General features: G+C 40.9%; 1 protein-coding gene across 2 annotated transcripts in view; it reads right to left on the minus strand.

Moving 5' to 3' along the window:
* LOC127989619 (pappalysin-1-like) overlaps positions 1-2,014 on the minus strand; it is a 116,449-nt gene extending 114,435 nt beyond the window's left edge. For both annotated transcript variants that reach the window (XM_052591439.1, XM_052591438.1), the window contains exon 1: positions 937-2,014. In XM_052591439.1, coding sequence (XP_052447399.1) covers positions 937-1,324 — 388 coding nt within the window. In that variant the 5' untranslated portion in view covers positions 1,325-2,014. The remainder of the gene's footprint in view (positions 1-936) is intronic.
* Positions 2,015-12,675: the final 10,661 nt, after the last annotated feature.

The following is a 12,675-nucleotide window of genomic DNA, read 5'->3' on the forward strand; positions in this document are numbered from 1 at the left end:
ATGTCATCTCAGTTACAGAAGGGGGCGCGGGGTGACGGTTGGGGGGGGGGGGGGGTCGCACTCACATCAGATGCCACGCGTAAATCAGTGATGCCCACTGCAGCATCAGTTGTGGATTCTCACTCGGTGACGGTGTGTCTAGTCGTGCGTGACTGCGTAGAAGAAAACACTTTTTGCAGCCAGCATTTTATTTATTTATTTAATTTTTATTATTTTTTTCCTGACTATGACTTTCAAAAAAGACCGACATTCCGTGTCTTTTACGCTCTCTGTCGGCAGAAAGCGGAATCGAAAGCGATGTTGTAGGCTAATGCTTACTCACTGAAATAAAGTAGAAAAGCCCCTCTAAAGATCAGTGGTGGCGCTTGCAAACTCTGATTTGTGCTTTCCGGTGTCTGGAGTACCGGAGGAAATGTGATGCGATTTGGTAATGTTTGTAGCCGCAGTTCAGACATCTGCAAAGCTCAGAACAACTTCACTTTTCTCCTGTGTTTTCCTCCGAGTTGAATGGAAGAGGGGGATTTGGGGTCTTTCGGGGATTCGAGGGTCGTACGTGTAAACCGCGTGCCTCTCAAAACGCGCAAAGACTTGGGGAGGGGAAAGTCCTGTCCCGCTCGCTCTCTCGAGATAAGAGCAGGAGCGGCAAACCTGAGCTTTTGGCCAGACTTCATTTAGACCAGTGAAGTCCTCATTTGGTCATGGTCATGGTCTCGGTCACTTCAGCCCAAAAGCTAATATCAGAAATTAATTTAAGTGTGTGTGGAGTCTCCGCGCTGACGCACGCGTCTACTTAATCATTCGACTGTAACTGAATGATGGATATGGATGTTGTAACCTAGCACCGCTAAAGTCACCTGGTCAAGCCTCACATGCATTACTTTCTCACCAACATTCATCTCACACAAACTCACGCAAAATGCTTAAATCTGTTCCTACCAGCTATGACGGTAGGGGAACGCTGCCCACCCTCAGCTTTGACCCACATCTGGAGGGTGAAATTGCCCTTTGGTATCTCCACACCGGGCTTGAGTCTCAGCTGGTCCCCTCTGCCGGTAAAATAAACGGCTTTTCCCCGAGAGGAGCTCGCATCCTCCACCGGAGAGGAGCGGCGGCGCTGGCGGGGGAGCCGGCGGTCCAGCGCCGGCAGGGAGCGCTTGCCCCGGGGAAGCCGGGTGGCACAAGCCCCCGGGAAGACCGCTTTGGCTTCTCTGATCTTTACCAACTCGCGTTTGGACCGGGTCTTTCTCAGGACCGTCCCGCAGTCTGATCCTACACACAGGACGAGCAGGATGGCGAGACACTGGAGAAAAGTCCAAACTTTCATTTTACTCAGCACAAGAGAGATGATGATGAAGAGGAAAAAGCGGATGGGTATGATAATGTCCCAGATAAATGCGCACGGACGCGCTCTTCCTCTCCAAAGTCCTTCCACTTTTTATTGTTCTTTTCGTTTTGTTTCCTCGTCTCTCAAAATCGATTGTCAAAGACGAATGTTCCAGATACAAAGATCAATAAAGCTCTTTATTTTACTATACGAGCAGTTCTTTGAGTTGGAGTTTTCTATTTCTATTTTTTTTTTTTAAGTGAGTCTTTCACTAGATCGCAGCTTAATTCAATGATTCGATCAATAATCAATGAATGAAGAGCTTCATTCACACGCACCCGCAAAACAATGTTTAAGAACAATTCATGAATGTAGAACACGTCCAAACATGACGGGCTGACATATCTGAGGATGGAGCACATCCAGGTGCGCTTTGTGCTGAAGTTGTCTCGGCGTTAGAAGTTGAAGTGATTGTGATGGTCTGCAGGAGGCTCGGAGGTGTCCAGAGCATCGCGGATCCTCGTGTGTGCTGTGAGCTCCGCTGGAGATCCTTCAGTCTTTTAAGAGTGTGAATGTGATGGAAGCAGGCCAGCCCATGTTTCAGTCCTGCATGAGTTTTCTCCTTCCGTTCCTCCTCTTGTGTTGTGCTGAAGTCACAGGTAAAGCACTGGCGGCAGGAGCGCTTCCACACATGCTCCTCCAAGTGTTGGATAGTGTTTCCAGAGTTGAGAAGGGGGGGGGGGGGGGGGTGTGTGTGTGTGTGTGTGTGTGTGAATCCCTCTAGTGGCTACAATTCAAACCATTTTATTCATTTGAAAGTTTTCACTGCACAGTAGAAGTGCCCAAATTCAAACGGATCCACTTGTTCCTGCTGTTGTTGTATTTGCGTTTTCTTTGTGGTTTGTTAACTTATTCTGTATTTAATAATGTACCAATCAAAATGTATTTATTGGTTAGTTAGTTTTAATCTGAAATAATACATTAAAAAAAATGTTTACCACAAAATCAATTTAGTTCAAGACATTTTAATGTGTTATTAATATGTATTAATGCAACAAAAAACTTTAACATTTTAATTCAATTAGTTACTTGCTGCTGTTGCTTTGAAATAAAATTTTAAATGTACTATACATTTCTAGGTTAAAACCATTCTGTTATAGAAATGGTTTTAACCTAGAAATTTATAGTACATTTCACTTTAATTTCAAAGCAATGGCAATGCCCTTATGCATATGTGCTTCATTAGAATATCTCAGCCGTACTTTATCATGTAAAAAATACTGTATTGCCATTGTCATTGTGTGTGTGTGTGTGTGTGTGTGTGTGTGTGTGTGACAACGAGAATGGCATGGAGAAGCACAAAGACCAGGAATTTGCTCTATTCTGAATGAAATTTTTGGAGAGTTTATTTCCTCAGTTCTTTGAGGTGGTCCACCTTTGTATGGCAGACCATCTGGTGTGGAATGCCACAAGAGCTTTTGTTCCCTGTTTGTTTGGTGTAAACGAACACGCAGACAGCAGAAAATTGCTACCTACCATTAAACTGGGCCAAACCAATGTTAAATATTTGTCTCAGTTTTGTCACATTGCAGTGGTGAGACCACATTTTTTTCCTTTGTCCAGACAGAGCAGAAGAATGACACGGGTCACAATGGTCAGGTCAGCCGAATGGTCCTAGAGGAACTTGACACAGAGTACATGTAATACAATCTTGGTTTATACTTCATAATTGCTTTCCTAAATAATAATAATAATAATAATAATTAATCATTAAAAGGTTCTCAGACCACAAACAGAATTTAAGGTGAGTTATGAGCTCCTGAAGAAGTCAAGTATCAGTGGGAATCAGCCATTCTCCTTCCTTAATATCGGAGTTGTAATTGTATAATCATAGGGAAAACAGGCCAATAAAGGCTACACATAAAGCTGTACTGATATTACCTCTAGAACTGTCTAATAATTCAAGTCCAATTATTTGATTATGTTTAAATATGTACTGTACTGTGCCATTGATCTGTTTTTGTTTCAGTGTTTAAGTCAGTATTTATTACTGCAAGCAGGGGCGTAGCAGCCATTTTAAAAGTGGGGGGGGACAGCTGTATGGTGATTTGACCCAAAGCTTATGTTCATAATAAATTCTAAATAGAATACCAATTGGCATTTTACTTTTTCAAATTTGGGAACATGACATGATAGCTTACAGGAACCTATTTTTGTTAAATCATACTCAAAATTTAAAAATACTGCAGGACTTTGAGACCAATGGGAGACCATCTATAATTTTTTTTTTTTTTTTTTATGAAATAAAGATATTTTATGATATTTACAATATTTCAGTTGCACTACATTTGAACAATAACTTTTTTTTAACAGTTGGACAAAAACAGGTGTTAAATGAGTATACAGATTCCATCTACAGTAATTTTATACAACATACATTTTATGAAAAATATGAGACAGATAATCTGTGAAAAAAATCAAGCTCCTCTGGCTCCTCCCAGTGCTCCTATTGCCATTTGCAGAAATACATCACTCCCGGTAAAAAACCAAAACAACCAATCAGAGCTGCGGTCCGTAACTTTGTTTGTGTTCAAAATGTAGAAAAATTTATATAATAAGCGAGTACAACATGAATCTATTTTCCAAACCGTGTTTTTGGCTTGTCCTGAATCACTAGGGTGCACCTATAATAAGTGTTTATATTCGGACTATTTTAGATTGCTTCGGGGATACCGCGGCGGAGTAACCCAGATACAAATCTCACCTGTACACATTCTGGAGAGGTTGAGCAACTGCCCCCTCTCTCTGACAGTGACGTCACAGCCTGCCTTTCCTGCAGACTAGTTAGGACATAAAGTAACAGTTATGAATCAAAAGAATAAAATTTGATAAAGTATTTTAAGATATTCGTTGCAAAACAAATATGATTTATTGTGAAATGATAATTTTACTCCGCGAGCAGCACGTAGACAAACAAAAGACAGCAGAAACCAATAATATTGTTAACGTCTTATTTAGCAGACGCTTTTATCCAAAGTGACAATTAGGAGAGCATTTAACACACTGAATCCGGCGCGACGTGACGAGGTCCATACGGGTTCAATAGGTTAAATCATAACATGAAAACTTTATCGCGCGATTCGTGTCATCGCGACATACTGTAACATACTTACAGTGTGTGTTTGAAAAAAGGATGTAATCGTCCTTTACTTTTTTCTGGGGTGCATTTTATCCCAGACGGCCTAATAGCAAAGTGAACGAACGAACGAAATTCAGAAGAGCAACAAGAGATTTGAAGCTCATAGCAGACGCGCCCAGGAGATGATTCGCTCTGTGATTGGCTGAATGTTACTTCACTCAAATCTAAGTAACAAATCAGAGAACACTACAGGAAATATTCACGCTGGATCCTTAAAAAAAAAAATAAAAAAATTAGCAGGGGTCAGAATCACCTGTTTGTAAAAGTGCGGGGGACGTGTCCCCCCCGTCCCCCCCGGTTGCTACGCCCCGGACTGCAAGTACTATTTAGAGTTTACCACCAAGAGAATGGACAGATTAAGACACACTGCCACTGCCAAGCTTTTTAACTAAATATTTAACTAAATTACATTCAGTGACTTAAATGGCTCTGTGTTTGGTTCTGCTGTTGCCTTTCTAAATATGAATTGTTCAGTATTCACTAGCTAGGACCACGCCACAAACCAGCTATGCAACTGGGGAAGAGTCGAAAGAGGTTGAAGGGGTCGAGGGAATGGGATGATGGTCCGATTGATCAGGGAATCTTGAATTGATGGCTCAGGGAGACTCAGGGTGGGGGTAACATCTCTAGCGTATATTTAGGCCAGACAATGAGGACCCCCTGATACAACCTGATAGAAATATAATGTGGGATAAGGTTGGTTGAATGGATGAGAAAGGGAGGGAAGGGTGGGTTCTCAAGAACGAGACTAGCAGAGTGGTGTGAGGTGGCCCGGTATATATGGAGGTTTGGAAGTCAGGTGATTGTTTGAGGCGTGGCCCTGCTCCCGAACTTTAGTTAACTTCACTTAACCCCATGTTGTTTTCTTTTTATCAATTAGTGCACATTTCTTAAACAAAATCTCACTCACCCTCAGGCAATCTGAGATGTAGATTAGTTTGTTTCTTCATGAGAACAGATTTGGCATCCCATCACTTGCTTACTAATGGATCATCTGCAGTGAATGGATGCCGTCAGAATGAGAGTCCACTCTGGTAATAAAAACAACACAATAATCCACAAATAATCCACAGCACTCCAGTCCATCAGTTAGCTTCGTGTGAAATGAAAAGCTATGTGTTTGTAAAACAAATCTATCAAGATATTTTTAACTTCAAACCTATGCATCCAACTGAAATACAAGTCTGTGATCCATAATAACGATTTCTCCAGTGAAAAGTCATCTAATCTGAATCAGGAGATTCTTTAATTCTGTTTTCTTTGTATGCAAAGACTAAAAAAATATATATATTCTTTTATACTTTTATTACTTTTATAACTAAAAGTTAAAGCTGCAGTATGTAACTTTTGTAAATATATATTTTTTTTACATATTTGTTAAACCTGTCATTATGTCCTGACAGTAGAATATGAGACAGATAATCTGTGAAAAAATCAAGCTCCTCTGGCTCCTCCCAGTGTCCTATTGCCATTTGCAGAAACTCCATCGCTCCCGGTAAAAAACAACCAATCAGAGCTGCGGTCCGTAACTTTGTTTGTGTTCAAAATGTAGAAAAATGTATATAATAAGCGAGTACACCATGAATCCATTTTCCAACCCGTGTTTTTAGCTTGTCCTGAATCACTAGGGTGCACCTATAATAAGTGTTTATATCAGGACTATTTTAGATTGCTTCGGGGATACCGCGGCGGAGTAACCCAGTACCTTTGTGATTATTCATAGACATAAACAGAGAGAAGTAGTTCCGGCTACGATGTTCTTCCGCAAGACGCAAGCAGTTCTGTTTATTAACCGCTAGAGCGTCAAAAGTTCCCTACCGCAGCTTTAAGTCCACGTCCATGCCCTCCTAAAACGCCTCATTTAGACACACCTCCACATGTCTATGTAACAATGTGGGAAAATTAGCATTTTTCCAAGAAGGTGGAACCTTTGATTCTCGCTGTTGCTACCAGCGCCATTTTGTGGAAGTGAAAATACTTTGGGGGAAGTCATGACCTAATGGTTAAAGAGTCGGACTCGCAATCGAAGGGTTGTGAGTTCGAGTCTCGGGCCGGCAGGAATTGTATGTGGGGGGAGTGCATGTACAGTGCTCTCTCCACCTTTAATACCATGACTTAGGTGCCCTTGAGCAAGGCATCGAACCCCCAACTGCTCCCCGGGCGCCGTAGCATAAATGGCTGCCCACTGCTCTTGGTGTGTGTGTTCACTTTGGATGGGTTATTTGCAGAGCACAAATTCTGAGTATGGGTCACCATACTTGGCTGAATGTCATGTCACTTTCACTTTGTTTGGCCTTCCAAAAGAGGACACAAAGTTGTATTTACAACACTGTTCCAGAACAGTTCAAGCCAAATATTCAGATGTGTGCAGCGCATTTTATGGATGACTGTTTCCTGATTGACTCACAGTCTGTAAGTGCGTTTACATGTACAGTTGTGTTCAAAATTATTCAACCCCCTAGAGACTGCGTACTTTACAAATACAAGCTTTTCTGAAGATCCAGGATAAAATAAAAAATGTATCTATAACAGTTCAGTGGCATATTAAAAGTGATATTGTCAATATATAATGTAATACTTTTGAGTTATAAGATTTTTTTATAATACTGCTATGTCATAATTATTCAACCCATATTCAACATTGCTGTTTTTTAATCACTTATTTGCATGGTGGGGAATAAAACAGTCTCAAAACACAATTAAGCTTTTAGAAACTCTATTAAAAACAGAATTGGCTTGAGCCATTACACATACAGTTAGCCCATGCATGTGTTGAAGTTGAGTAGCAAAAATGTCAACAGAGATCTCACAAAAGCTAAAGAGAATAAATATCGTAGTACTTTAGAAAGGCTAAGGCTATATGAAGATTTCCAAGACATTGAAAGCTCCTAGAGACACAGCTCTCAGCCTTATTCCTTAGCTTAAAGTGTGTTTTACCAGAAAATCTTGGTTGTGGAAGAAAAAGCGCAATAACATAAAATGTTTAATCAGAGCAACTGAGAAAAATCTGCAATGTGAAGCCAAAGACTTGCAAGATGACCCGATGAAAGGAGGAAAACCATTTCAAAGCAGTGTGTAAGAAGATCACTAGACAAGTATTGCCTTTATGTTGAGACATCTTGTAGAATACCACTCTTGATCAAGAAGAACAAAGGACAACTTGAACTTGATAAAATACATTTGTGTAGACCTGTGGAGCTCTGGAGGAATGTTATATGGAGTTATGTGACCAAACTGGAACTTTTTTGGACCCATGGATCAGGCCATTTTGACAAGAATTGTGATGCCTTTGGTGCAAAAACTAAAGCTGATGGTCAATGGACTTTCCTGCAGGCCAGTCATACCAAAGTACACATCCAATTCTACTACTGCTTGGTTCAGGGATCAGTCATAGAATGTACTTGAGTGACCTGTTCAGTATCCAGGCTTAATTCTCATTTCAAATATCTGGTTGAATTTGAAGAAAGCCGTGTGAATGTGAAAACCAATCAATGTGAAAACCAAAGATTATCAGTGATCTGAAAGCTTTTTCAGGTGTGGAATGGGCCAAAACTGTAGTAGAGAGGTGACAGAAGAATATAAGATTCTGCACAAAGGGGGTTAAATAATTTTGAACATGAATGTTTAGAGCCAATTCAAATTTTATCATGATACATCAATGTTCCATTCTCAGAATCACTAAACAAAAAATAACAAACTTTCTCTAATACTTTACTGATGACTTTGTTAAAATGATTTCATAAAATGTTATCCTCCACAGCAAATTGTCTTGCAAGTCAAGGGGGTTGAATAATTTTGAACACAACTGTAAATGATTTGTCACTGATGATTCAAATACAAGGATTGGAATTGAGAACCGCTAGTGTAGAGTATCACTTTTGTCATTTCTCTGATCAAAAATGTAGACATGGTTTTATGCTTATGCAGCGTAATACAATGCAATGCATAAAAACACAGTATAAGTCATTATAATCAGTAATTAAGCCCCCATAGGATGCAAGAAATGGCTGGTTTGTAATGGGTTTTTTATTGTTTTTGTCTTGTCGTGCCAGTGTTCTGACTGGGACAAGCATTACAGTATGGCAAGGGGCATAACAGTTCCATCACATGCTTAAGGCATTCTGCAAATTACAATGCACTGGATAGCTGGCCAATCAGAGCACACCTCACTTGTATAAAATGTATAACACCAGAATAAAATGCACGTCTGAGGTTTTCAACTGGGAAAAAAAAAGTAAAAATAAAAAATTACACTGACATATCTTAAAATATGTCAGTTACATTGTTTAGTATCAAGTTTTTTTTATTTCTTTTATGGTACATTTATAAAAACTACTTAAATGCCCTAATTGAACTATAGCCTAATCCTGGCTTAATCTAAGCCCTTTCTGTGAAACCAGGACAAAACGTATTAAAATTAAGTGAGTTTATGCTTCAAACAAAACAGTGTCTTTTTTTTTAGTGGTCTAAGAAAAATAAACTTTAACAGGAAAAACAAGATTACCGTATTTTTCGGACTATATATCGCTCCTGAGTATAATTCGCTTCAGTCCAAAAATACGTCATGATGAGGAAAAAAACATATATAAGTCGCACTGGACTATAAGTCGCATATATTTAGAACCTAGAACCAAGAGAAAACATTACTGTCTACAGGAGGGCGCTCTATGCTGCTCAGTGTAGACTACAGGAGCACTGAGCAGCATCTCTGGCAGTATAGAGCACCTTCTCGCGGCTGTAGACAGTAATGTTTTCTCTTGGTTCATGTCTCTCGGTTCATTTCTCTCGGATCATGTCAAATTAATTTTGATAAATAAGTCGCACCTGACTATAAGTCGCAGGACCAGCCAAACTATGAAAAAAAGTGTGACTTATAGTCCGGAAAATACGGTATGTTTCCTTTGTTTTTTCTTTTCATATATAATATTCATTCATTTATTCTTTCATTCATTCATTCAATTGTTTGGTTCATAGAACAAAAAAAATATTTACTTTAAAACACAAAAATCAATCTGCAATTGAAGTTAATGTCACAAATAAATTACAAAGAATTAGTAGTTAACGCTCCGTTATTAAAGTAACCTTGGTTCCCTGAGATAAGGGAATGAACGTTGTGTCGCTGACACTTAATGGAAACTCCTGTTTACTCTGTTACTGAAGCTTGATTTGTTCACTTTTGTGTAGCTGCACAAACCAATGATACTCTAGACCAACAGAAGGGGAGGAGCCAACTACTATATAAGCCAGCTCAGAGCACTATTTCATTAGAATTTTTCTCCTTCAGCGACAAAACCATCTCTTTGCTGATGAAGCCGAAAAAGTGGAAGAAGCTCAGTCTGATGCTCGCCGCCATATAAGAGCCAGAAACCTTCCCCTGCTGCCATCTGGCACATAAAAAGAGCAAATGTCCTATGACATTGTTGCAAATTTTGTAGCATCGCCCATGCAGCGGCTGCACTCACTGAGAGTATGAGTCTGGCCATTCTCTGCTCACAGATCACCTTCTTCAGTGAAGTCGGCCCTGCTCTTCCATTTTTCCTCTCTCAGCGAGCTTGAAAAAAGAAATGGCGGAGTCATGGGTCTGAGCAACCAGGCTTGAGTGATCTCATGCCAGCACAGTTCCTGCATGCTCACTCTCCCTGCAGCACTTTAACCCACCAGTGTGTTTTACACAAGAAGATCAGCACCCCTCATTTACATCTAACAGTTCGATCTTTCTAGGCAGATGTAAGTAGAATGCTGTCACCAATGATTCTGTATCGCTTACACCTTTACATTTGTGCATGCCACTTGCCTGGGCCACGCCCATGCTGAGGCTGTGCTCACTGAGAAAGACTGCTTACACTGCGAGAGCATGAATCTGGCACTGCTTCGTTCACGGACTGCCTTCTTCAATGAAGGTGACCCTGCCCATCCCACTTTCACATTTCTGTCCATCATCCACTTCCAGCTGCCTCAGAGGAAGAAAAGGTGAACTCACAGGTTAAGTGATCACACACCGGCACAGGTCCCTCTGTGCTTCACTCTCCCTGCAGCACTTTGATCCGCCAGTGTGTTTTACATGTGAAGATCTGCGCCCCTCATCTGCATCGGGAGGTTTGATCTTTTAGCCAGATCGGAGTACAATGCTGTCACCAATTATTCTGTATTGCAGCTTCACTTTTGTGGATGTTGGCTGCTTGGGCCACACCCACGCTGAGGTTGTACACACTGACACAAACTGCTTTCACTGTAAGAGCATCAGTATCGCTCTGCAAGATGCCTTTATGCCCTTAAATGATTGACTGGTGTACAGTATGGTGCCTGGTCTGTCATCTTGTTGCCTGTCCAATGTGCAAACCTTCCTACAAGAGCTGCTGGATAAAGGGTACAGACCTTCCATGCTCAAAGTCTATGTGGCAGCTTTCATAGCGAATCATTCTCTCATGGTTTGCCAGTCAGTCGGCAGAAACAACCTAGTTGTTAAGTTTCTGAGGGGAGCTAGGAGATTGAATCCACATTGCCCTCATATTGTACTGACTTGGGACTTGTCTATAGTCCTCAGGGCTCTACAGGGCCCTCCCTTTGAGCTGTGATCAAGCGAGTGGGTGACTTTCAAACATTGTCAGTCAGTGTTTCCTGTCTTGAGTTTGGGCCTAACGACTGTGGAGTCTTCCTCAAACCAAGACAAAGCTATATAGTGAAAGTGTTCACTCTATTCAGAGCTCAAGTAATCACCCTTCTAGTATTCCCCGTTGCAGATGGTGAGTCTAATACAATCTGTCCAGTCTGGGCACTTTGAGTGTATGTTGAGCGCTCTGACCTGTTCAGACACTCAGAGCAGCTCTTTGTGTGCTTCAGAGGCCACTCTAAAGGGCTGCCAGTCACTGAGCAGAGACACTCACTGGATAGGATGCTATAACCTTTGCTTACGCCTCAGCATGCTTGCAGTTCCCTTTTGGTGTGAGGGCTCACTGAACCACAGGAATCGTCTCCCCGTGGGATTAGTCCAGCGGGATTTCTATAGGTGAGATTTGTGCGGCTGCCGGTTGGTTGTTGCATCCACCTTTGCCAGAATCTACAACTTGGATGTCCGCTTAAATTCTACCTAATCCCCTTGCAAGCTGTTAGAGCGCCATTCGTTTGTGCAACTACACTATCATGAACAAATCAGGCTTCAGTAACAGAGTAAACAGAAGTTTTCATAAAGCATCAGTGCATCTCTAAATGTTTGGATTTAAGATTTTTTTTTTTTTTAAGGACTATGTAACATTTACTACACATTGCTGAAGCGGAGATTGTTCGTCAGCTCAGTGGAACGGTACGTGATGCGGTCGTTTATGAGCAAATAAAAAGAAAAATGCAACAGCGTGGTTTCTCTCGAAAGAAAGCGCAAGTCATCAGTAAGCTGAAGGCTTTGAAAAACAAAATTTCACCATGTGCTGAATCACAATGGGAGGAGCGGCAGTGGAAGACTAGACTGGCCTTACTCCGATTTATGCTACAGCGTATGGGGAACAAGCCACTCGGCTAACCCAGTAGCGTTACTGGGCAGTATGGCGGCGTCTCCGTGTAGGAATGACGAACAAGAGACAACAGCAAAGGTAGCCGCTTCTTCTTGCACTGTTGTGTCCACAGTTGCATCCAGCTCGGAGACCGTCGAGGCAATTTCCAGGGAAAGTAATTCAGGTGAATTACATAACTATTCAATTATGTACCTTGCTGGACTGTTTGTTCTTTGTTCTTTGTCTGCCATATATCACATGCTTCCTTCAGGTTACTAAACAACATTGTTTTGTCTTTTTAGAATCACCTCAACCACCCCCTGCGGAAAAAGTATGCCAGCTCCAGCACCCACGCCCTACTATGTGCCCACTCGTCATGCCCGTTTTCAGCAGAGCACATCAGACAATACAGACAATCACTTATTCAACCCGTTGCCATCATTGCAGCTTGAGTAGGACTGCTTCAAAACTTGTTATTGTATAAAAATTATTGAATATTTCATAGTACTGGATTAGTAGTAGTAATATATAGCACAAATTATATAATATTTATATTTGTGCATAATTATCTAATGGCACTCTATTGCTTGCCAGGTACAGATTTTTTTTAACTGTTCGAACACTTTGTAGTGTTTTTTGCATTTTTAATATTGTGTTACACTTTTTTT

The sequence above is a fragment of the Carassius gibelio genome, chromosome A5, assembly GCF_023724105.1.
Source record: "Carassius gibelio isolate Cgi1373 ecotype wild population from Czech Republic chromosome A5, carGib1.2-hapl.c, whole genome shotgun sequence".
In the NCBI taxonomy this organism is placed as follows: Eukaryota; Metazoa; Chordata; class Actinopteri; order Cypriniformes; family Cyprinidae; genus Carassius; species Carassius gibelio.